We start from the raw sequence: 25,890 nt of genomic DNA on the forward strand, positions 1-25,890 counted from the left end.
AATAAATATTACAATTTGTAATAATTATCCATTAAAGCAAATAATATTAATATAGGCAACTTACCACACAATATTCCCACAAACATAACAGCCAACAATTAAAATGTAATGGAACTAAACAAAGCATAACACAATTAACATCTTAAATAATGAAAAAAGATGTATTTACAAAAATAAATTAAGCTTTTTTAATTTAATTACTTAAATAACTTCCCAATTTATTCTTCTACAGAATAAACACACACAATATAACTTAACAAATATGATAAATTCACATCACAATTAGCATAATTATCAATTAACTATCAAAGTAAGAATTATCAATATATTTTTTCTTAATCAACTTCCCACCCTGTAACCCTAGAAATACAACCCACACCTAACATATATTAGCAATTGTAATAAATATGCAATCTACATAATTATTTACTAATCATGCAATTAATAAATAACTACTAATTATAATTATTTAACTTCCCACCCTTTACCCCTACAAACCCAACAATACTCACCTGTTTATAATTTAAAAAACTTAATTGTACAATTTACATGATTATCAAATAAATAATTAAAGATAATTATTAATTTACTTCCCACCCTGTACCCCTAGAAACCACACAAACCACACCTAAAATATAACTCATAAAATGAATTGGTAAATGTACATAATTATCAATTAATTAATAATTAAAAAATAATTAATTTACTTCCCAACCTGTACCCCTACAAACCCCACAACCCGCACCTAAAACAAAACGTATAAAATAAATTAATCACACAATTTGCCCAATAAATTCAGTTAAAGAATTATTAAATGATTAATTATAATCAATTTACTTACCACCTTGTACCCCTACAAACCCCTCAACCTGCTACAACACTAAAAATGACTATAAACAAGCAAATGAAATTTAAAAACAAAACAATTACAAACTAATATAAAAAACCTTAACAATAATTATACAAACTATTTATAACATATAAAATTGAAGGATACACTAAAATACTTCAAGATATTTAAAAAAAACTATATTAACAACAAAAGTTGTGTAAATGATGCTGACAGATATTTTTAACATTGATATTAACATTGATATTTTAGTCAACAATTTTAACAAAATATATTTTTTTGACATCGATTTTACTTACCTTAGAGAATCGATATTCTTGTCAACTATATTCCTGCATCACAATACTTTTGGATAACAATATTAAAAATTTGATGTTTCTGCATCTTGATATTTTTTTTACTTAATAATTTGTCTGAATACTAGCCATCCTATCAGCGCATGTGAAGGCAGAGCTGATACTAAGATATGTGGTTAGTCCAACCAAATTGAACTTTATAGTTATGTTTATTGATTTATAGTTCCATATGGACGACGGAGAGAGGGATGGGCTACAAACAAAGACATTGAGGTTTCTCATTGTTATAGGAGCAGAAAAATACCCAATGGGTTGGAGATGAATGTGCTGGATACTGCATGATACAGACTTGCTGGTTTAAATTTGGTTTTCTCAAAAGCTTGATAAATATAGAATTACAAAAAACAACAACTCTTCAGCCTTCCATTTTCCGAGCTACTGGTACATAGTACACCAAAAGAAATTAATGGGCGATATGAATATGAGGCCTTAAACATGTAGGCTGGTGAAAAACTTGGGTGGCAAGTTATTGATGTTGGACAGTAATGGTAGATCCTGTAACTTCTGTGAGTGAACTGAATTGTGTAATAAGACTGAGGTCATGATAGGATAGGATCCATTTTTTTTTTTAAAGCGCTCTAAGGCCGAGGCGTCTTGGTGCTGAGAGGTGAGATAGAGGGACTGAAACAGCTATACCAGACCTTAGATCGCGGGGAACAGCCAAGTTTTTAGCAATTTCCCTAAAAAGCTGCAGATTCGATACCAGTCCCATGGTGATAGGAAGCTGGTTCCCCAGCTTGGCAGCACAGTGTGATAGACTCCTGCCTCCCCATCCGAATCTGCAAATTTAGGAGATACAGATGAGACCCATGTTTGTGGATTTAAGGTTTCTCATGGTAGTATACCAAGAGAATAATTTCCCAAAATTAGCTGTCTCTCCGCCCTATAATGCCTTATGGAGCAAGCATAAGACTTTGAATTCTATATGCTGAATCGGGAGCCAGTGTAGTGACCTGATGGCAGCAGAGGTAACATGACCTTTAGGAATGTTTAATAATAAACAAGCAGCATTATTTTATATTGATTGTAATTTTGCCCTCTGCGCTTTATCAACGCCTATAAAAAGTGCATTCCAATAATCTAACCTCGAAAGAATAAGGGCCACTACCACTGTTTTCCTTAGTTCCTGAGGAATGAAGGGGAAGATCTTCGGAAGAAGCTTCAATAAAAAGAAGCAGGAAGAGGTTACATGGTTGATCTGAGCCTCAAAATTAAGTCGGTCATCGAAGATTCTTGGCCTTGTCGGATCGAGTGGGACATTCACCAGCCTCTGTCGGCCACCAGGTTTGATTACACGGGGATAGACCATTGCAACTCCCATCACCTCCATTTTATCCAAATTAATTTTAAGATAATTATGACTCATCCAGCTCATGATGTGAGTCAGACAAGCATGGAAGCTAGTGGCAGTGGACTCAGACTGTTTTGATATAGAGATGACAGTCTGTGAGTCATCCACGTATGAGACCAGAGAGAAGCCATGATCTCTGATGAGTCTGGTAAGTGGAGTGACACATATATTAAACAGAGTTGGCGACAGTGCAGATCCCTGTAGCACTCCACATGGGAGAAGAAATGATTCGGATTACAGATTTTCCCAGTGTATGGTCTGTTCCATAGAAGCCAGGAATGAGGAGAGAAGGGACAGAGCAGTGTCCCCAATCCCCACTACCTTCAGCTGCCGAACTAACACCGTATGATTCACGGTGTCAAATGCTGCTGATAGATCTAAGAGGATAAGGATGGCTCTCCCCCCGACCTCCATTCACCAGTCTGTGAATCTCCTCAATTGCCATGATCAGCGCAGTCTCAGTGGAAGGACACGACCGGAAGCCATGCTGACTTAAGTCAAGCAGATTATTGGAGTCCAACTATTGAGTTAGCTCCTGGTTTACCGACCTTTTGAGGACTTTAGCTGTAATTTGCAGACACAAAATAGGTTGGTAATTCTTGACCGCCATAGGATCTAGGGCCAGCTTTTTCAAAAGCGACCTCTGACCCTGTTTACCAGGCAGGTCGCTCCCCTCACCACCACGCAGCCCCCTGTGTGACCACTGACCACTGCTGCATTGTGTCTGCCTGCGTTAAGAGTGACTGTGCCCTCCTTCTCTTCTGTACCCACGAGTGAGTGATTCTCCCCCACTGTACCTGTGTATGTTGCTGCCTTGATTGTTCCCCTTTCCTTTGGTGCCCAGATTGTGTCCCTTTTTTCTTCTGTCATTCCCCGCGTCTCCACCTCGCCGCCCGTTTCCCGCCGCCGCGTCCCATAGCTCCGCCCCCCTCGCACCCTATTGGCCACCGCGTCCCATAGCTCCGCCCCCTCGCACCCTATTGGCCACCGCGTCCCGTAGCTCCACCCCCTCACACCCTATTGGCCGCCCCGCTCCCACCTCCCAGCTGCTCCTCCCTCCCTCTCCCACTCATATGGAGGCCGCGCAGCGGTAGAGAGAGCGACCTCTGACCCTGTTTACCAGGCAGGTCGCTCCCCTCACCACCACTCAGCCCCCTGTGTGACCACTGACCGCTGCTGCATTGTGTCTGCCTGAGTTAAGAGTGACTGTGCCCTCCTTCTCTTCTGTACCCACGAGTGAGTGATTCTCCCCCACTGTACCTGTGTATGTTGCTGCCTTGATTGTTCCCCTTTCCTTTGGTGCCCAGATTGTGTCCCTTTTTTTCTTCTGTCATTCCCCGCGTCTCCCCCTCGCCGCCCGTTTCCCGCCGCCGCGTCCCGTAGCTCCGCCCCCCTCGCACCCTATTGGCCGCCGTGTCCCGTAGCTCTGCCCCCTCACACCCTATTGGCCACCCCGCTCCCACCTCCCAGCTGCTCCTCCCTTCCTCTCCCACTCATATGGAGGCCGCGCAGCGGACGCGCGCATCGGGCGCGCTGCTGGCGCGCCGAAGGCAAGCCCGTCTGCGCCTGTCCGCGCCTGGCCCGCGCCCAGCGCCAGGACCCCTGTCTCCCGCAGACACCAGCCCAGCCGCCGGACCTAGGCCGCCACCGAACTCTACGCACTCAACGCCGGCCATATCCCGGGCTGCTATCGAGCCACCCCGAGACGCACCCACAGACCCTTCTGCTGCCACTCCTGCAAGTTCACCTGCATCCGGACCTGCACTACACCAGCACCGACCAAGCCGAGCACCAGCAGCAACCACCTCAAGTGCATCCTGCTCAACACCCGCTCCATCCACAGACACGCCGTCGAGCTCTGGAACCTGCTCGACACCACAGCCCCAGACGTCGCCTTCCTCACGGAAACCTGGATGAACGCCTCCTCAGCGCCCGACATCGCCATCGCCATCCCGGACGGCTACAAGATCATCCGGAGGGACCGCGTCAACCAGACAGGAGGAGGCATCGCCATCATCCACAGGAACACCATCCACATCACGACCAACACCGACGACACCCTCGCACCCGCCGAACACCTGCACTTCCAGATCCACATCAACCCCAAGACCACCCTCAGAGGCACCCTCATCTACAGACCCCCAGGACCACGCACACAATTCAGCGAAGACATCGCCGACTCCATCAGCCCGCACGCCCTCCTCTCCACTGACTACATCCTCCTCGGGGACCTCAACTTCCACCTGGAGAACAACAACGACCGCAACACCACCACCCTGCTAGACAACCTCGCCAACCTCAGTCTCAAGCAGCTGGTGACCACCCCCACCCACTACGCCGGACACACACTCGACCCCGTGTTCTCATCCAGCAAGCACATCACCTTCAGCCACGCCACCGGACTCCACTGGACGGACCACAGCTGCATCCACTTCAGCTTCAGAAGGACCACGATCCACCACCACCAACAACAGGTGGCACGCAGAAGCTGGAACAAGATTACAGCCGACCAGCTCGCGAACTCCCTGAGCATGAACCCTCCCACCAGCGCAACTAACCCAAGCCAGGCGGCCACCAACCTCTGAAGACCCCGCCTAGCAGACCCGGCAGCAAGAAAGCCCCATGGTTCACCGACTAACTCAAGAGCTCCAAGAAGAACTGCCGAGCACTCGAGAAAGCCTGGCGCAGAGACCCAACACTGAACAACATGACTGCCCTCAAGCTCGCCACCCGAAAACACCACCAACTGATCCACGCCACCAAGAAAACTGCATTCAAGGAACGACTAGACAACAACGCACACAACAGCAAGGAACTCTTCAACATCGTTAAAGAGCTCTCCAACCTCAATGCCGGAAACAACGACATCACCCCTTCGCAAGAACTCTGCAACTCCCTCGCCTCCTACTTCCACAACAAGATCGCGGACATACACAACAGCTTCAGCACTCAACCGACGCACGCCACGACTGAACCACCGCCCCCCACCACCACCCCCGCGCCTGGACCCCGATCAGCACCGAAGACACCATCCGCACGATGAACTCCATCCACTCCGGATCTCCGACCGACCCCTGCCCTCACCACGTCTTCAACAAGGCAGACGCTGTCATCGCACCCCACCTGCGGGACATCATCAACACCTCCTTCAACACCGCTACCTTCCCGGAGAGCTGGAAGCACGCCGAATTCAGCACTCTACTAAAGAAGCCATCAGCCGACCTCAAGAACTACCGCCCCATCTCGCTGCTCCCGTTTCCTGCAAAAGTCATCGAGAAGACCATCAACAAGCAGCTGGCCGCCTTCCTCGAGACGAACGGATCCCTCAACCTCTCGCAGTCTGGCTTCCGGGCCAACCACAGCACCGAGACCGCCCTGATCGCAGCCACCGATGACATCCGAGCCCTGCTCGACAACGGAGAAACAGTGGCCCTCATCCTCCTAGACCTCTCCGCGGCCTTCGACACTGTCTGCCACCGTACCCTAGTGCGGCGCCTCAGCAACGTCGGAATCCAGGGAAAGGCACTGGAATGGATCATCTCGTTCCTCGCCGGAAAGACACAGAGTGTCCGCCTCCCCCCGTTCAGATCAGAAGCCACCAAAGTCATCTGCGGCGTTCCCCAAGGCTCCTCGCTCAGCCCAACCCTCTTCAACGTCTACAAGAGCCCCCTCGCAGCCATCGCACGCCAACACAACCTCAACATCATCTCCTACGCCGACGACACCCAGCTGATCCTCTCCCTCACCAACGACCCCCCCACCGCCAGAGCCAACCTACACGAAGGGATGGCAGACGTAGCCAAGTGGATGATGAACAGCCGCCTGAAACTGAATCCGGACAAGACGGCAGTCCTCATCCTGGGATCTTCACCCTCCGCCTGGGACGACTCCTGGTGGCCCCCCGCCCTGGGCAACGCACCCAAACCAACAGACCACGCACGCAACCTGGGCTTCATCCTGGACTCCTCCCTCTCCATGACCAGACAAGTCAACGCCGTCTCCTCGTCGTGCTTCAACATCCTGCGCATGCTACGTAAGATCTTCCGGTGGATCCCCACCGAGACCAGGAAGACGGTCACCCAGGCCCTCGTCACCAGCCGTCTGGACTACGGCAACTCCCTCTACGCCGGAACCACCGCCAAACTCCAGAAGAGACTCCAGCGGATTCAGAACGCCTCTGCACGACTCATCCTGGACATCCCCCGACGCAGCCACATCTCCGGACACCTGAGAGATCTGCACTGGCTCCCGGTCAACAAGAGAATCACCTTCCGTCTCCTCACCCACGCACACAAAGCCCTACACAACCAAGGCCCAGGATACCTCAACAGCCGCCTCAACTTCTACGCCCCCACACGCCAGCTTCGATCGACCGGCCACGCCCTCGCCTCCGTCCCCCGCATCCGAAGAGCCACCACAGGATGAAGGTCCTTCTCCTACCTGGCCGCCAAGACTTGGAACTCCCTCCCGACCCACTTCCGCCTGACCCAGGACCACCTTGCCTTCAGGAAGCAGCTCAAGACCTGGCTGTTCGAGCAGTAGCGGACCCCCCCTCCCCTAGCGCCTTGAGACCCTCCGGGTGAGTAGTGCGCTATATGAATGCTTTGATTGATTGATTAAAAATTGGTCTGATGCAAACTTTTTTCCAGACTGACGGGTAGTTCCCAGACACAACTACTTGATTTAAGAGAGGGGTTAGATGTAAATGGATCATCCCGAAATCCAGGTGCATGATGGTCGGTGGACATGGATACTTAGGGGATCCAGATTTAGTTGATAGTAAGATTTTATTCCCTTCTTTTGGAGTAAGAGAGCTGATGCTAGTTAGTTGGCACTGCTATGTCTTCTACTCCAATGCTGAGTCATGACTGTTCTCTGCAATGTGCAAATTATAAAGGAGGTCGTCATAAATTAGTTGAACCTTAGTCTGAAAGAAATTCGTCATCTTGTTGCAGAAGGCTTGATTTGGCCTAAATAGACTGACCTGTTGCAGTTTGGATAACACTTGGATGGATTTAAAGAGCTCCTTAGAGGAGTTATTAGCAACCTCAATTTTTGCAGTAAGGTAGGTGATTTTTGCTTTTATAATAGTCTCTTTGTTGGAGTGCTATATAGTATGCAGACTTATGCTCCCTACTATAATCAGACCTCCATATGCGCTCAACTCTCCTACAAGTGGCTATCAAGCTTGTAAGCTCAGGTCCCTACCATGGCGATGTCGCCTGAGATCTTCTTACTCTAATGATTTTTTCCGGCACCACCTGGTTAATTGTGGCAGCTATCCATTTCTCAAACTGGATTGCTGCATCATTGATATTCAAGGCCCATAAGGGAGGACAAATGTTTAGGGCCTGCTCTAATTCTGTCCCTTGTACTTTGTTCCATCGTCTAATTTTTAAACTAGCAGATTTGTTTGCGACAGGATGGTTTGGTTGAGTGATCTTAATATTCAAATATATTGCCTTATGGTCAGTCCAAGGAAGAGGAGAAGTTTTAATCAACATGACGTCAGTATTATTAGTAAATATGCCATCAAGTGTATGACCGGCAGAATGGGTCAGTCCCGACACCATTTGATGTAGGCCATAGCCTGCTAAATTATCGATTAGCCTACTGGTGTCAGAGTTGTTATTAAGTTCCAGCTGATAATTAAAATCACCCAAGATGATCAGCAATTTGGATTCTAAACATGATTCAATTAAAGTCTGTAGGGCTTGAGTGAAGGAGGCTCTGGGACCATACTGTTTGGTCTACTTGGAACTTTCCTATTGGCAGGAAATCTGGGTTAATGGTTATTTGCGTGGACTCTGGAGTAGATATGGCCACTGTGACCTCAATAGGAACTTTGGCCTGCTGTGCAAAGATAACCTGGTTATAGATGTCCTCTGTAGGAGAGTAGGGTCTGCTTTCCTACGGTCACCCCAATTTTTGCTTTTTGCTTCACTGGTTTTCGACATAATGTGGCTGTGGGCCTGCTAATCAGACCCACAGCCTGGTGTTCTCTCTCTAAATTCACAGACATGTACTTTAGGTACATCACCAATTTGGTACTGGACACCTTATCAGCCCCTGTACAGTGTACTATAGGTACCCAGGGCATAGGTGCATCCAAGGCCTACCAGGGGCTGCAGCATATCTTTTGCCACCCCTGGCTGGCCATCCGAACTGACACAACTGGCTGATCACTCAGCTGGGGCAAGGTCGTGTAATCACCCCTTGCTTAGATATAGTATGTCTATATCTAAACCTATATCTGGACACATATATACCTATAAGTCACTCCTATGGCAGGCCTTAACAATCCTGGAGGCAGAGTGCTTGGTTTTATGTGAGATGGTGCTCTAGCATGAGCTGAGCCTGTCTGCAGCTTTCGGAACCATTTCCTTATAGCTGTTCTAGGATACTGCCATACCATATACTCTTAAGTGCATTATAATCCTCACGGTTATTGCTAACTTTGGTTTGGCTTTATCAAAACATGTCGTGTAAGGTGTCATACGCTTTGGAATACTACCCCCTCGCCAGTTCTGGCGACGGGGGTAGCATTCCACCCTTCTAGAGGGAGAAGACATGTGGGTAACAATAAACGCGGTTAAAACTAACCAGAGCCTCAGCATCACAAAATGGATGCTGCTGCCCCGACACAAGTCTGGCCTCCTGCTGCTGACAGAAACCTGGCAGGGGAGGCTTGGACAAAGGATTTCCTGTCACAGGGAGGTGCTACACCACCCCAGACAGGAGATAGTGGATTGGAGCAGGGAAGGTTGAATGAAACTAGACACTGCCTGGGGCACACACGGTGTCCCATGCAAAATCCAGTCAAACCGGTTCTGGGGCACTCCAGCCCCAGCTCTGGCGCGAAACTGGACAAAGGGAAAGGGGTGTAACCACCCCCTTCCCTGGTCCCACCCATAGAAGGGACCTAGCAGGTAAACCAGCCCCTTGATTTGGAATAAAGGTAGGAGCTGTGCCCATGAGTATTAGATTTATCCTGACTGAAACTTTGATACAGAACTCTGGACCCTTCGCCATCCCACTCGACGTGGAAGACTGAAGAATCTCCCTTGTGGTCAAGGAGTGACCACCCTGTGCAAACAGGCACCTTCAAGCGCCCAACAGTTTGCTTTGTTACAGTTCCCGCCGGAACTCGAGCAACAGAGACCGACAAGACCCAGCGTTCCTGCCTTCCAACAGCCCGATCCACAGTCCCAGCGAATCTGAGACCTGTGGAGGCGAACTGAAGCGTGGGGCCGGCCATCTTGAAAAGACTGCGAAGTGCTGACTGTGCTGCTCCCGAGGTACCCTCGAAGCTGTGCATTGGGGTTTGAGAAGCTCCAGCCCCGAGCAGCTTGTGCACCGAAGATCTCCCCTCCACACTCACCGAGTGCTGCGTGGGGCCCTTTTGCATTTTCCTGCTTGACGCGTTGGTCCGGTCGCTTGCGTGTTGGCTAGTGGCCTCTGCTAGTCTAGTTGCTCCAGACTGGCCCTCGCTCCCCTGAAAAGGAGCAACCCCTCTGATCTTGCTGGTCCGTGAAAGAAGCGATCTTTCAATCCTGCGTGGGTTGCCTTTGCCAAGACCTGTTGACTCCGATCCAGAAAGCGACACCGCCGACAGCAAGAGCCTTCGTGGGACAGCTCGTGATTCACTCCTGGTCATCCTCGATGCCCCAGAGTCCACGTGGCAGCGGAGTCAAGCTTCTTATCAACCAGCTGATTGCGCCCGACATCGCCTGGTTCCTTCCTGGTGCCATCCTGGTCACTGGTTAGTGACCCAGACTCTGTCCCCTCTGCTTTCAGGTACTCTACATCTTCGATCCACCCTTGGATCCAACCGGACTCTTCTCTTCTGGCCGCGTGCAGCATATTCATCTCCAGGCTCCATAGAACTCCACGACGAAACCCGACACACTTTGGCACCTATGCACCCGCTTCCTGTGGGTGAGGTAACGATTGAACGCCGGTGCTCCTGTAGTGGTTTACACCTCTAGTGTCCTAGTTTTAAGTGGCTAAGTTCTAGTCCAGTCGGAAGACTTCTAAAACAGTAACATTGTGTTCGATGCATGTGGGCTGCTGAATTCATATCTGTGCATAGATCGCCGCCTAGTGTTGGGTCCGGATGATTGCACATTGTTGTCCTGGAAGAGTCTTCGTAATATCACGAGATAGGTGGCTCCTCCCCTGGACTACAGTGCGCATGGGCATCCTCTCCATCCTCAGATTGTGTTTTCTTCCGCCATTGGGATCGAATGTATATTTGCTAACTCAAGTTTGGAATCGATAGAAAACTTTCTTTTGGCCAAAAGGCCTATAGGTATCGTCAGTATTGTCTTGCGATCGGTGCCGAGTACTCCTTCCAGCTCGATTTTCGAGCAGAACGTCAGGGAAAAGCCGCGGGGCTAATCAGCTCCATTGGCCTTGTCGACGCCGTAGGCCTTGCCGATGATCGAAATGGAACGGAGCCCATTCAAGAGATGTCCTGTCTGCAACTCCAAGTACCCTCATATTGACGTCCATCCGGTGTGCAACAAGTGCCCGTCTCCGGATCACGATGAAGCCAGCTGTATGGCGTGTTCTCGGTTCCCGTCCAAGAAGACACTTCTCCTTCGACGCGCGGTGCGGAAGGAGGCCCAGCACACAACGCCTGACCCGGTGAACATCTTTGACGCTGAAGACGACGAAGGGGTCGAGCAGGAAGTTCAGGAGAACCAGTCGCATCCTGTGTCGTAGGTTGACTCCAGCTATGACGCAGTAGATGAAGAATTGGTCGAGGATATCGAAGTCGTCGACGAGGTAGGAGACGACGATGAGCCCTCTGGGGCCGTAGACAATAGCTCGAGCGAAGAGCTAGGCCCAACCGCTGGTTCGGGGGCCTGCGACGAGACACTCGATAAGGCTCAGGTCGAGGGATCGCCACAAGGCCTTACCCAAGATCAAACAAGTAGTTCTACAGCCTCGCTTCAGGGCCCGGCTACGGACATTTCTAAAGAGCCGTCTGTTGATCGACCAAAATCGAAACCAACAACATTGGTGGCCACAAAACCGAAAGCACCGGAAACCAAATTGAAACCGAAAGTGCAAGTAAATTTGATCGGATCAAAGGCTTCTGAACCGTCGGCTTCCACGACGCCAAAGGGTGCTATCGGGCCGGATAAGTCGCTCAAGGGTGTCGAGCCAAAATCCGGGGCACCAAAGAAAAAGGTCATGGACATCGACCCAAAGACGTCGGCGCCGGAGACCGTTGATAACGCTAAAGGAGCCAAAGCGTAGGACGCTATTGATCCTAAGCGTCGACTCGCCAAAGTCGGCAAGGACATCGAGCGCAAAAAACACCGTGGCTCTTAAGATCCCGTCAGTCGACACAACCATCCGCCTCTTTTTCGAAGCAAGTGTCGGACTCGCTGCAGCGCATAAAGGATAAAGCCCTAGTTGTCGGACCAAAGGCTGCTCCACCCCCAAAATCGGTCGTCACGACTCCAAAGGTGTCGGCACCGATAAAGTTTATACTGCCGCCACCGGTGACACCTAAGGCGTTCGCCCCACTTACGGGCGTCGACTCGTCCAAGAAGGTGTCCATGGGGAAAAAGACTACAACAACTGAAGAGGCCACAAAGCATCGACAGCCTCTCCAGGAAGACGAGCCGAGGCAATTCATCGACGCTGAAACTGGTAGACTTTCCATTCACAAGCGGAAATTCGTCCCAGAACAGCCAATGGAGTCCTATAAGATTCCATTAAAGAAAAAAAGGGATTCAGCAACGTCACCTCTTCTGTCTGAACCTCTGCACCCATATGGACAAGATCCAGAATTTACTTCACCCACACATTCAGATGCGGATGTGGAGGAGGCTTACAATGAGGAATACAATTATCCTATGCACTCTGATCCAGAAGACCACAATGAACCCTGGGCGGACGCTGTTGACCCAGGGGAACCACGTCCTAACACTGACAGCAATGTCTATACTGTTAAAACATCACCAACAGAGGACACAGCTGCGTTCAACGCACTTATTGAGAGGGCAGCAAAAAATCACGATGTCCAACTCCATGCTGACCCTATTGAGGAGGATTTCTTGTTAAACACCTTCTCAACTTCTGAGAGAACTGTCAAAATTCTACCCATGCTAAAAGGTGTCCTAAGACTCGCTGGAGACATCTTTAAGGACACCACAAGGGCCAGAGTAATAAACCCCAGGATTGAGAAGAAATACAAACCTGCACCTGGCGACCCTACATATATCAAGGGACAGTTACCACTGGACTCTATAGTTGTTTCCAATGCTCGTATACGGGAGAATTCACAAGCCACGGGTGATGCTCCTCCCCCTGACAAAGACTCAAAAGTGCTGGAAGCCTCAGGGAAAAGGGTGGCAGCTCAAGCGGCAAATGTCTGGCGAATCTCCAACACACAGGTGCTCCTAGCCAGATATGACAGGGCTCACTCTGATACACTTGAAACCCTGTTACAACACTTGCCAGATGAGTACAAAGAGGCAGCTGAAATGCTAATTCAGGAGGGAAAACTTATTTCCAATGCGTCCATTAAGTGTGCACTGGACGCAGCTGACACTGCGGCCAGGGCAATTAACACCAGCGTTATGTAGACACGCATGGCTGAGAATCTCGGTTTTCAAGTCTGAAATACAAACCACCATTCTAAATCAACCAGTTAACCCTGATCACTTATTTGGCCCAGAAGTGGACACCACCTTGGAAAAAATCAAAAAGGACACTGAGACTGCAAAGTCTATGGGAGCTCTTCAGTCCCAGCAGTTATGGGGTGGTTCTTTTCGTCGCTCCAACAATAGAGGAGCTTCCAGAGGTCAGGTGTCCCAGCAGGCACAATACAGTAAAGGGGCCACGCAGACCACCTACGGCAAAAACAATAGGGGTGGCTATCGTGGAAACAGCACCAAGGGCAGAGGTCATGGAAACAACAACTCCCGATCCTCCGCCACCAACAAACAGTGACGTCTTGTCGCTGCCCCCCGACCACATAACACCGGTTGGGGGGAGACTACAACGGTTCCTGCCAGTCTGGAAATCCATCACCACAGACAGGTGGGTAAGACAGCTTATCCAGCACGGTTATTGTCTGGAGTTAACATCCACTCCACCCAACATACCCCCAAAACACCGTCCTATGTCCGCAGAGCATATACAATTATTGCAGCAGGAGGTTCTCAGCATGCTGCAAAAAGGAACCATAGAGCTCGTGCCTGTGGAACAAAGAGGTACAGGGGGGTACTCACTGTACTTCTTGATCACAAAAAAGGACGGATCCGTCAGGCCCATATTGGACCTCAGGCCCCTAAACATGTACATCCTTTCAGAACACTTCCATATGCTCACATTACAGCAGGTCCTACCGTTGCTCAGTCAGGGAGATTTCCTCGCAACACTAGATCTAAAGGATGCATATTTCCATGTACCGGTACTCCCGTCACACAGAAAATACCTCCGATTTACCATTCAGGATCAACATTATCAGTTCAAAGTTCTCCCCTTCGGAGTAACAACGGCACCCAGGGTGTTTACCAAATGCTTAGCGACAGTGGCTGCACACCTGCGGATACAAAATGTTCACGTCTACCCTTATCTGGACGACTGGCTTGTGCAAGCAAAGTCGGCCCATCAATGTGCCACCCACATGTCCTACACCATTCACCTACTTCACAGCCTGGGATTTTCACTGAATTATCCAAAGTCCCACCTTCAGCTCGCCCACGTACGGCAGTACTTGGGTGCGACTATAGACGCTCTGGCAGCCACAGCACAGCCGAATTCAGTGAGGATCAACAGCATTCAATTGCTGATACAAAAATTCAGACCACAACACTCGCTTCCAGCACGAGTGTTCATGCAGTTGATAGGCATGATGGCCTCCTGCATCTTCATAGTCCCGCACGCGAGACTACACATGCGTCCGCTTCAGGAGTGCTTAGCACGTCAGTGGAATCAGGCTCAAGGACAGTTGAAAGACCTAGTGTTGGTGACCGGTCGCGCATACCACTCTCTGCATTGGTGGAACCCACAAAACCTTTGCAGGGGCCGACCGTTCCAGAAGCCTATACCACAGATCATTCTGACGACGGACGCATCTCTCCAGGGATGGGGAGCTCATGTACTCCACTACACAGTGCAGGGACTATGGACGGTACAGCAAAGGAAGATGCACATCAACCTTCTGGAACTGATGGCAATCTTCATGGCAATGAAGGCATTCAAGGTACACTTGTGCAACAAAGTGGTGTTGATCCGGACGGACAACATGACTGCCATGTACTACATACAAAAGCAGGGATGTACACACTCTCCACAGTTGCCTCATCTGGCTCAGAGCATGTGGAAGTGGGTAATTCAGAGAAACATCTTCCTCATGGCAGAACACCTCCCAGGCAAGGACAATCAGATGGCGGACCTGCTCAGCAGGCACAGCCACCAAATGCACAAGTGGGAGATGCATCCATCAGTACTCCACCCATACCTCCAGCAGTGGGGTCCTCCAGAGATCGACCTGTTCGCCACAAAGGAAAACGCAAAATGCCAAAGCTTTGCCGCCAGGTTCCCACATCCACAGTCGCAGGGAAATGCGATATGGATGAACTGGTCCGGCAAATTTGCGTACGCTTTTCCACCAGCACCTCTAATACCGCTAGTGGCATGCAAACTGAGGCAACACTCGATGACTCTCATCCTGGTTGCTCCAACGTGGGTACGCCAACCATGGTACACCACGTCTCTAGAACTCTCCGTGGTACCGCATCAAAGACTGCACCTCACACCTTCTTGACGCAGAACCATGGCGACATTCAGCATCCAGATCCGCAACAGCTCAACCTGGCGATCTGGCTCCTGAAGTCTTAGATTTGGCTACCTCAACCTGCCTCCTGACTGTATGGATATCATAAAGAAGGCAAGGAGGCCCACAACTAGAGCATGCTATGCAGCCAAGTGGAAGCGTTTCGTCATTTATTGTACAAATAATGACATTAATCCGCTAGATGCATCTACTCAAAACATCATCTGTTATCTATTACATCTATTCAAATGCAATCTGGCCTACGCTTCCATTCGTATACATTTATCCGCAATGGCAGCTTATCTCCAAAATAGGCGGCATCTCTCGCTTTTCAGAGTGCCTGCCATCAAAGCTTTTCTGGAAGGACTCAAACGAGTTATTCCGCCCAGGCACCCACCAGCACCTGTATGGAACCTAAATTTGGTCCTTACCAGGCTGATGGGTCCACCTTTTGAGCCTCTCCACTCATGGGAGATACAATTCTTAACGTGGAAAGAGGCTTTCCTTAAAGCAATCACATCGCTAAGACGCGTTAGTGAACTTCAAGCACTAACTATCCAGGAGCCTTTCATACAAATTCACTCCAACAGGGTAGTACTACGCACTAACCCTAAGTTTCTGCCTAAGGTGGTTTCACAGTTCCATATGGATCAAACAATAGAACTATCAGTGTTCTTCCAAAACCCAGATTCAGTGGCAGAAAGAATGCTCCACACACTAGATGTAAAAAGAGCTCTCATGTACTACATTGATAGAACGAAAGACTTCAGAAAAACCAAACAACTGTTTGTTGCCTTCTCACCACAACACAAAGGCAACCCCATTTCTAAAGCAGGTATAGCCAGATGGATCGTTAAGTGCATCCAAATTTGCTATCAAAAGCGCACTTTAACGATTCCCTCAAGGGCCCACTCAACACGGAAGTTAGGGGCATCCATGGCTTTCCTGGGTAACATTCCCTTAGAAGAAATATGTAAAGCAGCCACATGGTCTACCGTACACACATTTACTAAACACTACTGCGTAGATGTGCACTCCAAACAGCTGGCAGCTGTAGGCCAGGCTGTTCTAAAAACACTTTTTCAGACTGCTGCAGCTGGAACGGGTAGCCGCCGCTAATGGAGGGACTGCTATGTATTCTATGCACAGATATGAATTCAGCAGCCCACATGCCTCGAACCGAATATGCTACTTACCAGTATGCATCTGTTCTTGGCAAGTAGGGCTGCTGCCATTCATATCGCCCGCCATCCTCCCCGGCGCCTGTAGCGGCTGCAGCACTCAGACTTACTCTTAGCATGGTCATCACTTACTGTACTACACTCCATCTCTGCCACAATGGCGAAAAACAATCTGAGGATGGAGAGGATGCCCATGCGCACTGTAGTCCAGGGGAGGAGCCACCTATCTCGTGATACTTCGAAGACTCTTCCAGGACAACAATGTGCAATCATCCGGACCCAACACTAGGCGCCGATCTATGCACAGATATGAATGTCAGCAGCCCTACATGCCAAGAACAGATGCATACTGGTAAGTAGCATATTCGAACTTTTGCGCACCATTGACTTTGCATTGATGCATGCGTGTGCTTTTAGCGCTGCACCCGATTCCCGCGGGCTACTCCCGTCCTAACTGCTGTTAGTCCAGTGTAGCCAAGCGATTCCCAAGGCCCTAGGCCTTACCATTGTTCGTATAGTGATACTTTTACCACTTTTTTAATATATGGTTTGAGTGGCCACCGGCCCTATCCATATTTGTGCAACTTGTGTATGTTTAACTGTGCTTTTGTTTAAACGCTTGTGCCTCTGCCCTCATAAAGAGTACAGAGGATTATTCTAGTAATAAATACATATATTTTTATAATATATAACGTGTGTGGTGTCCTTTCATTTGATATTACAGGATTGCATATGGTAAAACAGCTGGCTTCACATGCCCTCTTGAGTTTAGCCTGAAGGCTGCTTAGTCCATGCTACCTCTAGGATAGCTTGTCTATAAGGTTGACTTACAACCACCACCATAAGGGATTGTTTGGACTGATACAAGGTGCCCAAAGAATTGTGGACATCATACATCAGGCCAACTTCTCACATCCTCTCCGCCCTTTTCAGTGTTTATATCCATGTATATAATCTAAATAAGGCAATCTGGATATTTGCCAATTTCTGGTGGGTGTCTGTCATTCAAATAACCCATTCAGTCAATGAGTATGCTGGTGGCCTTTTTGAACCTTTTTCTTGTTTCAAGAAATCTGACCTGGGCAAACCATGATTGGCTACTATCACAGTGTAGCATTAAGTGGCGTCACCTCCCTGCAAGCACTGGTTTATGTTGCAATTGAGGAGCATGGGTCCACTCAAATGCATGGTGTGCACTTGGTATTTGATGAACAGCTGAACAAACGTAAAAGCTGCCCACTGTCCCAAGCAACAATGAAAACAGTGCATCTATATTGCAGTGCATGGACACTTGACCATCCGTTGGAGGTACTCTCTATACAGACTAACACATTTAAGCCAGGAGTTTGATGCTGGAGTCTGATGCTGAGAATAAACTTTCTTTCTGTGATGATCCAAACTATGATTGACACTTTTTTCAAGCACTGGTTGAATGACTGACCCAAGCATAGCAATATTTTATGGGGGCCAAACCAAAGCCACACTTTGTGTATGTTTTTTTCACTTTGTTGCCCTGAGCTAAGGCAACACCTGAAGCTCTCTGTAGCCATCACCACAAATTAGACTGCTGTTGTTTTGACTACCAGTGCTGTGTACTCAGAAATGTTTAACTCTGATGCCCTTCTCTTTAGAGTATAGATCTGCTACAAAACGTTGTTGGCTACCTAATCTTTTGACTTTGTATGAAAATAAAGATGTAATAATGGCCACGAATAGTCTACAATTTTGCTCTCCTTTTTACCGCTGCATCAAAATCTATTGATTTTGTATGACAATGGTATTATTTTTTAATTATTATGTGCTTTGTGCAAAAGCATGCCGTGTATTGCATATAAGAATATATACTGCTAATTATCCATTATAACCATAATCATTTTCCTTCTGTACTCTTGTTTTCTTAATTTCTGTAGCTACATCATGTCTGATGAATATATTTCCTACAAAGACATCTTGTTTCACCCATTGGCAACCTCAGCAACACATCTCAGCTTCATAGAAAATGAGTTCCAGGTATTGGATGATGATGTCTTCAATATAACATACCCCAAGACAGGTAAGGAGGAGGTGGAATTATACCCTTTTGAAATGCCTTTTCTGCTTATGTCACTTTTCAATTTGTGGTATTTGTGTTGTCCATGAAAAAAAATGAACAAACTACTCTGTATGATCTCTAAATACAAGCAATTTCAGTGAGACAGTAGGTTCTAGATAAGAGGTACAGATGCCAATTTTTTTGAGTCACAGTATGAAAGATTTCTAGAAGAATTATCTTAAGAGGGAAGATTTAAGAAGAGTTTGTTCCAAGTGCATCTTTGGCTCATTCAGCAGAGGAGGAAAGTTAGTTTAACTGGCTTTTACCGATTCAAATGCATGTGGTCACCATTTCTGTTCTGATGGTACTTTCCTAGGTAGATGGTGGTGAACTATGCTTCATTTCATAAATAGCGAAGAGCACAGCATTCCAAGTCGATTTCCCGAAATAAAGTACCAGGATCTCATCATTCTAATACTGTAAAGGCAGTTAGAACATACATAAAAAGCAATTTTTAAACCCAGAAGCATGCCTGTTAATTAAATTGCTTTCCTGAAACAACTGCTAACTATCCCTGCTTTGTAAAACATTAAAAAAATCACCTCTCGCCGCTTTAAGTCAACCCTCTCTAAAAACTGGGACTGGAGCTAAATTTCCTGAAATCTGACGGGACAGCTGGTAAAAATCCAGGACCGTCCGGGCAAATCCAGGACGCCTGGTCACCCTAGCCAACGGGTTTATTCAAGAAAAAGGTTGTAATTATAGGTGACATCAGAATTGGGCAAGTGTTTGGGTAGTAGAAAGTGGCTGGCGAAGTAGAGAGACTTAGAGAAGTGCACAGACACTAATATTTCAATGTATCCCCAGTATGCACAACCATCTCTCTCCTACACCGTAGAAGTTGAGTAACCTATGTCACCCTGAGGGACAGAGATGATTTTTGATCAAGCAGTCCCTTTACCCCGCAATTGGAAGCCAAATCACAACAGAGATCCTCAGAATAGTATCTGGAACAGGATGATTACGCTAAATTTAGTCCTTGCTTTCCCTTCCAAATTTAGCACTGATGGTCTTTTATTTGCCTGTTGAAAGTGATTATACTTACAATGTAGTCATGTTTAAAAGTCCACAGACTCTGAATTCCAGTTTATCGATTTTATTACAAGGCCAAAAATATTTGGATGTAAACACAACTAAGGATTAGCGAATATAGGTACATAAAAATCAATACAGAGCTGAACCTACGCATATAATTAATACGGCATAGAAGGCACAATGTGAATAACTCCAGAATCAAAATATAACCCAAGATAAATTATCTTTCCCTACTCTCATTGATGTTCCTGGCTGTTTCCCCTATCTCATTTCCCAAAGGTGTCAGCACATGTAAACTTCCTAAGAAGTACTCACGTCAATTGGGTCAAAATAGCTTAAGACTAGGGAGCTCGCTCTTGAGATGCTCCTTCTCCTCCGAAAATGTAGAAGTCTGATCTTCTGTCCCTGCGCATGATACAAAAAGACAAAACTCCGCCTCCCCTAAATGTATCACATGACTAATTATTTCACTTGCAAAGTTACCCAGTAGTTTTCCGTTACTTCTTTAATTAAGTACTTCTTGTCTTCCAGTGGCCTTGAGGTTCAGATAGGCCAGACACAGAAGGTATCCTCCCTTCCCACTTCTCAGACTCTGCAAAGACATTCCAGTTATCTCCTTTATCCAATACTAAAGAGGTTGAATTCTTGTACCTGCAGTGGGATGAGAGCAACTGTTCTGGCACACACAAGAAATCATTTAATTATTTCTTTAGCAACCAAGGATTTTTAAACTGTCAACAACTTACAGCTCCGGGCCTACCATGCAGGCAACTTAAACAACACATAGTGGCATTGATATGCATTGATATGAATATGTCATCCTGCACGTTATGCATACAGGAATGATAGTGTCTCTAATATATGTAAATCCTACTTAAAGGTACACATTACAATAATATGCTTGGGATGTTGAATAAATGCATTTGATCAACATAATACACTACAAACAATACCAATATAGGTGAGTGTTTGAACCATGAGCATAATGCACCCATACAATTTAGAGTGCTGTAAGCTCTCTATCAAGGATATGTGGAGGTTTCCAAACATGTACCGTCTAACCATTTCAGATGTTGTTAGCCCATGTTGAAAACAATTGTGTTTAATCAGCATTAAACTGACATCCTTTTAGAGAGCAGTTGTTTCCTTATTCTTTCTGGTCCTTTTTTTCAGGTTTTGTTGGCGGTCCTCACTCTGTCCAGAGCTTCAATTCATGGGGATAGGTGGAGGGATAAAGATTTTCTGAAATGAGCAACTGTGAATTTCACTACCACTCTTTGACATATGATTTTTAAGATGTTATGGACTTAGATCACTGGGATTTTTGAACACTGGGCCGTTAAAGCATGCCCTTTACCCCTGAACCATGGTGTCACATTGCAAACACCAGTTAGCACATTTGCCTTTTTGATAAATCCATGGTAAACACTGTGCAAAGCGGAGGAGCCACGTACCTTAGCTGTGTTGCTGCCGTGCTGCTTTGTTGTCGGATTTTCCGAGTCCCCCCGTCGCTAGCCCCCGCTGCTATTCCCCGGTGGCTGCTGCCTCCAGTGCTTGCCCTGCAGTCAGGGCTGCCGCCGCATCTCTGTATGCCAGCCGCCTCATTGTTTTTGGCAGCTGGCAGTTGGCGCTCAGCGGCCGTTTCTGAGTCCGGCGTGCAAGGTTGGGAGCAGACAGGCTGGGAGGAGGAGACGGCTTGCTGCGGACCGCCGCGGTGTGCCTGTGTGCACCGGAGCCGGAACGTGCGGGCCGCTGATTCAGATACAGCCCGGCAGCGGTAACGGCAAGCGACGGCGACAGCAGCTGCAGCGGAACAAGCCGCGCCTAGCCAGAGCCTGAAGTGTGTGCAAGCAGCTACCTGCGAGGAGCCGCAAGGTGGAGCAAGGTGGAGCACCTACGCTGCGAGTGTGGAGAGAGGTGAGGCGGGGGTCACGAGGGGGCACTTTGAGCCTGAACATCCACCTTTACCCCCTCTGCATCCAGTTCTATCGCCCCCCCCCACTAACCTGAACGTGAGAAGTCAGCGCCGCTGCAGCTGGCGGCGGAGTGCCCCCTGTGAGCTCCATCGCGCCCGGCGGCCGGCCTTACAATCCTTTAAAGGAGCCGCAAACTCCCTTCAATGTGCACAACCCCCAGGCACGACTGAGTGCGGCGGAGAGCCTAAGGGAGCTAAGATTTTCCTCACAGCACGGTGGAGATCTGCAACTTGCCCCCAACTTGGAGACCCGCCTTACAGTACACCTGACACGCCTGACCACGGCGGAGAGCCGCGAGCCGACCCGCAGTACGGCGGAGATTTGTGCGCCGGCAGTGCAGCGGGAGCTATAAACCGCCTTTCTGTGCACCCCGGCGCGGCAGGAGCCACGAGCTCGCTCCCAGCGCCACGGGAAGAGAGAGCTGAGGAGCAACAGGAGCACGAGAGCAAGCAGTAGCAGGAGTATTGGGGCACAACAAGCAAACCCGAACCGGACCCCTACTCCTTGTGAGCCTACGACTCAACGCCACCTAAAGCCTCCTCCACCATCGCAGGCTCAATCAACCACCAACTAAGCTGCATCCACAATAACATCCATAACAAGATGTCAACACGGATCCCAGTTACAAGATCAAAATCAGCCGCAGAGGCCCACAGCGGCGAGGCTTCAGCAGGACCTATAACGAACAGTTTAAGTACATATCGTACAACCGTCCCGAACTCTGGCACTCTTTCCGGGACCCCTAAGGTACCGAATAACCAAAAACCCACCAACCCAGGCCTCATAACCAACTACCTGCACCCGAGTCCTTTAAACAACCTTTCAGTAAATGACAGGACAGACCATTTAGGAAACAGCCCAAGTGTCTGGGACGACTCTACTCCTCCACTAACAACTACTCCGGTCCCCTGCCAAACGGCGATTAACAGTCAATCGCTCCTACACTATAATATGACTACTACCAACAGTCCCACCACACTGCGGCTGGGCTCCGACTTGACCTCTCATACCACCACAGGATCAGGCCTAGGAGTCCCGCAACAACTACTTGATATTGACAATTCCAAACCAGCCTCAAGCGGGGGCACCAGACTAACAACAACTGAGGCACTCATACATCAACCCCATTCACCCATCAGGCAACTCTCTTCTCCGAACGCAGTCACATGCTCCCCGGCTGCCTTAAAAAAACAAGACCTGGGAGAACTTTCAGCATCTTTTTTGCTGCAACTCGAAACCAAAATCGAGCAAACCCTGGAGTCCACCCCTCAGCTGTACAGACTATCCAGTGGGACAAATTATCAACATCACACCCCCGAAAACAGAGAACTCCAGCTTCATGGGTGCCCCAGAATCACCAAAAATCTCCAATCCACAATACCTGACGGCCAAAGCCTTACTTTGGCAATCCTCTAAAATGGAGCTGCAAATGGATTTGCTACAGACAATAGCAACACGCCTATTCGAGCTGAAAGAAAAAATTGACTATATTGTAAATCAGATCTCCAACTCACAAACTACCTGCTCATGTTCATGCGCGGCTATCGTGGACCAATGGGCAAATCTACCTGCCGTCCTGACCTCCTTAGTTGACTCAGTTCGCTGCTCAAGATTCCCCATTGGACCTTCCTTGTCATTGGCGTCAACTAACCAACACAAGGAACCAACTAATAACTTAGTCAACCGATCGACAGACTTTACAGTTAGTCCAACAAAAAATCCGCAGCCGACCCCACTTGCAGCTCCTAGCCCAATACTCTCAGCGCAGACTACATCCACCGTATCATATCCATCGAATACTTGTCAAACAACAGAAGATCTTGATGCAGCTACAGCGCTCAACCAAAAGGTAGCCCCACTTTCCAGGAAAGCAAAGAAAAAGCTCAAGAAAGCACAAAAGAGGGAAAAATCCAAAAATCGAGCAGCATCCTTTACCACCCGCATATACACAATTAACCCAGACACCAGTTCAGCTAAACTGTTCCCAATTTTCAGGAATGGTACCAATTAACCCACCACTAAAATCAATAAAGATCAAGAGCCTCGATGAAGAGCCAACCAGAGTGGTGCCTCCTCCCACCGCCTCGCTGACTAGCTTTCATAACAAATCAAAAGGCGAGGCCTGTTCTACGTCTACTGGCCCTGAACCTGCAGCAGCCTCAGGCGTAGGGAAAAGTCCTGCTCACGGACTATCTATCCTAAGTTCTCATCCCGAGGTTATTGAGCAACCATCCTCTATCATTATACACAATACAAACACGGAGATCCAACAGACGGCAACATTCCCACTCGGACACACGGCTTTCAGTACTTTTTCAACACACAGACCAACACCCGAGCCTGACAGCCAAGTCACATCTGGCACCCCAAGGATCAGTAGACGCCTAATACCAGAAGAGGTGACCGTCGTACTTACTCCAAGATACCATGCTAAAGGCAACTACGATGTCTTGAACAGGGGAAATATTCTGCGTCTGCTCAACCACATTCCATCCTTGAACCATATACGATCCGCTGATATCGCCTGGGTAAAATTTTTAAGTCTGCCGGGCGATTTCCACGACGAGTCAACTGTGGTAGGGCTACAACAACAGACACACCTGACAGCAATGCTACGCGAAGTAAATCAACTAGTAGACTGGGGCATAGAGATCAGGCCCCAACCTCAACCTAGATACCCACATGTTCTAGCTGAAAATTCGAAAAACACTTATTCCATTCTAAAGTGCGGAGAAGATCCGGGCCCCGGACACTATCAGGTCAATATTCCTCATCAACAAGAACAACTGAGGATCACTTGCTCCAGCAACCAGAGAAGGGTCCTTTCCAGCTCTCAGGCCCTCAACTACCAACCAGGACACCAGCTCGACAATGGTCGACAGTCAGCTCAACGGTATCTTTGACTTCCTCAAAGACAAAACAGACTACACTTGGAATAATCAATTCTACGGCCTCACAATCATATCCTGGAATGTGGCCGGGCTCCAGAAATTGATCAAGAACATCCCGGCTGTAGAGTACCTTCAAAGTGGCGATCTAATCTGCCTTCAGGAGACATGGGCAACTACCACCACCCCTCTTTCCGGATATTACGAACTCCATGTCCCAGCTACGAGACGGAACATTTTCGGGCGGCCAATGGGTGGGCTCTCGGTCTATATCAAACACTCTCACAGACTGGAAGCAACTATGATAGGAACTGACCCAACCGGAACACAAGTAGTACGCATCAACGGATTAAAAAATCACAACAACTCGCTCCGTTTGCTTCTCTTCAACTGCTATGTCAATCCTGCCTTACATCCGAGAAACCAAGCTCTGGACGCTCTGGCTGCCACTATTGGAGACTTTCTTATTAAATACCCCAACCACATCCCTCTCATAGCCGGTGACTTTAACAATAGACTGCTCGATAAATCATCAAACGAAAACAATCCCGCCAAAGAGGTCGCGTATCTACAAGCTTTATTTAAAGCTAGCTCTATATCATCTGCTTCTAGCCTAAGAAAAGCAAACGACCATACATGGGCACCCCTTCCAACTTATAGAAACATTTCCACCATTGACTATCTGTTCGTTGGAAATACGCTTGCCCCTCACCTAATGGACTTTAACATCGATCATCGAACCAAGAGCGATCACAGGCTCTTAAGAGCTTCCTTTAGTCTTTCCCTTACCGTGTCCTGCAGATTTACACCAACAGGCGAACCTACAGGCGAGGAAAACGAGCAATTTTCACGTAGGATTAAATGGTCCATTAATCTAGATCCAAAATTGGCCGATTGGGTAACGAAAAACGCCCAACTAAAAAGCGTTATCGGCCCAGAAGCCATTTTGTATCATTGGCCCACTCTTCTGAGTGACTTGCATCAGGCTCTTGGGGGGTTCATCCGCCGTTAAAAAAAAACGGAATGTTACGACCCTTAATCAACCCCCTAACGAGGAAACGTTTGATAATAAACGAAAGAGGCAAAACGGCCCAAATCGCAGGAAAAAAGCAGAAAGAGCTGCCCAGCTATCCACGAAAGGGCCATACAGGGCAGCTTGTAAGAAGCGCGCATGGGCCCAACGCAACAAACGCACAGAGGAAGCCTGGTTAAAAATGTTCTTCCTCCTAAAGGACAGAAATCTGGCCCATTTTTGGAGGTATATCAACCAGCTTAGCAACAACGGCCACACCAGAGAGAACTGAGTCCCTGAAAACGTATGGGTGGAGCACAATAATCAACTTTATAACGGTGGGGCAC

General features: G+C 48.1%; 1 protein-coding gene across 5 annotated transcripts in view; it reads left to right on the top strand.

Annotated features, from left to right (window-relative positions):
* Positions 1 to 25,890, top strand: part of LOC144767510 (sulfotransferase 2B1-like) — an 858,831-nt gene that overhangs the window by 432,813 nt on the left and 400,128 nt on the right. For all 5 annotated transcript variants that reach the window (XM_078650929.1, XM_078650931.1, XM_078650927.1 and 2 more), the window contains one exon: positions 18,451 to 18,593. In XM_078650929.1, coding sequence (XP_078507055.1) covers positions 18,458 to 18,593 — 136 coding nt within the window. In that variant the 5' untranslated portion in view covers positions 18,451 to 18,457. The remainder of the gene's footprint in view (positions 1 to 18,450; positions 18,594 to 25,890) is intronic.

The sequence above is a fragment of the Lissotriton helveticus genome, chromosome 7, assembly GCF_964261635.1.
Source record: "Lissotriton helveticus chromosome 7, aLisHel1.1, whole genome shotgun sequence".
NCBI classification, from domain to species: Eukaryota; Metazoa; Chordata; class Amphibia; order Caudata; family Salamandridae; genus Lissotriton; species Lissotriton helveticus.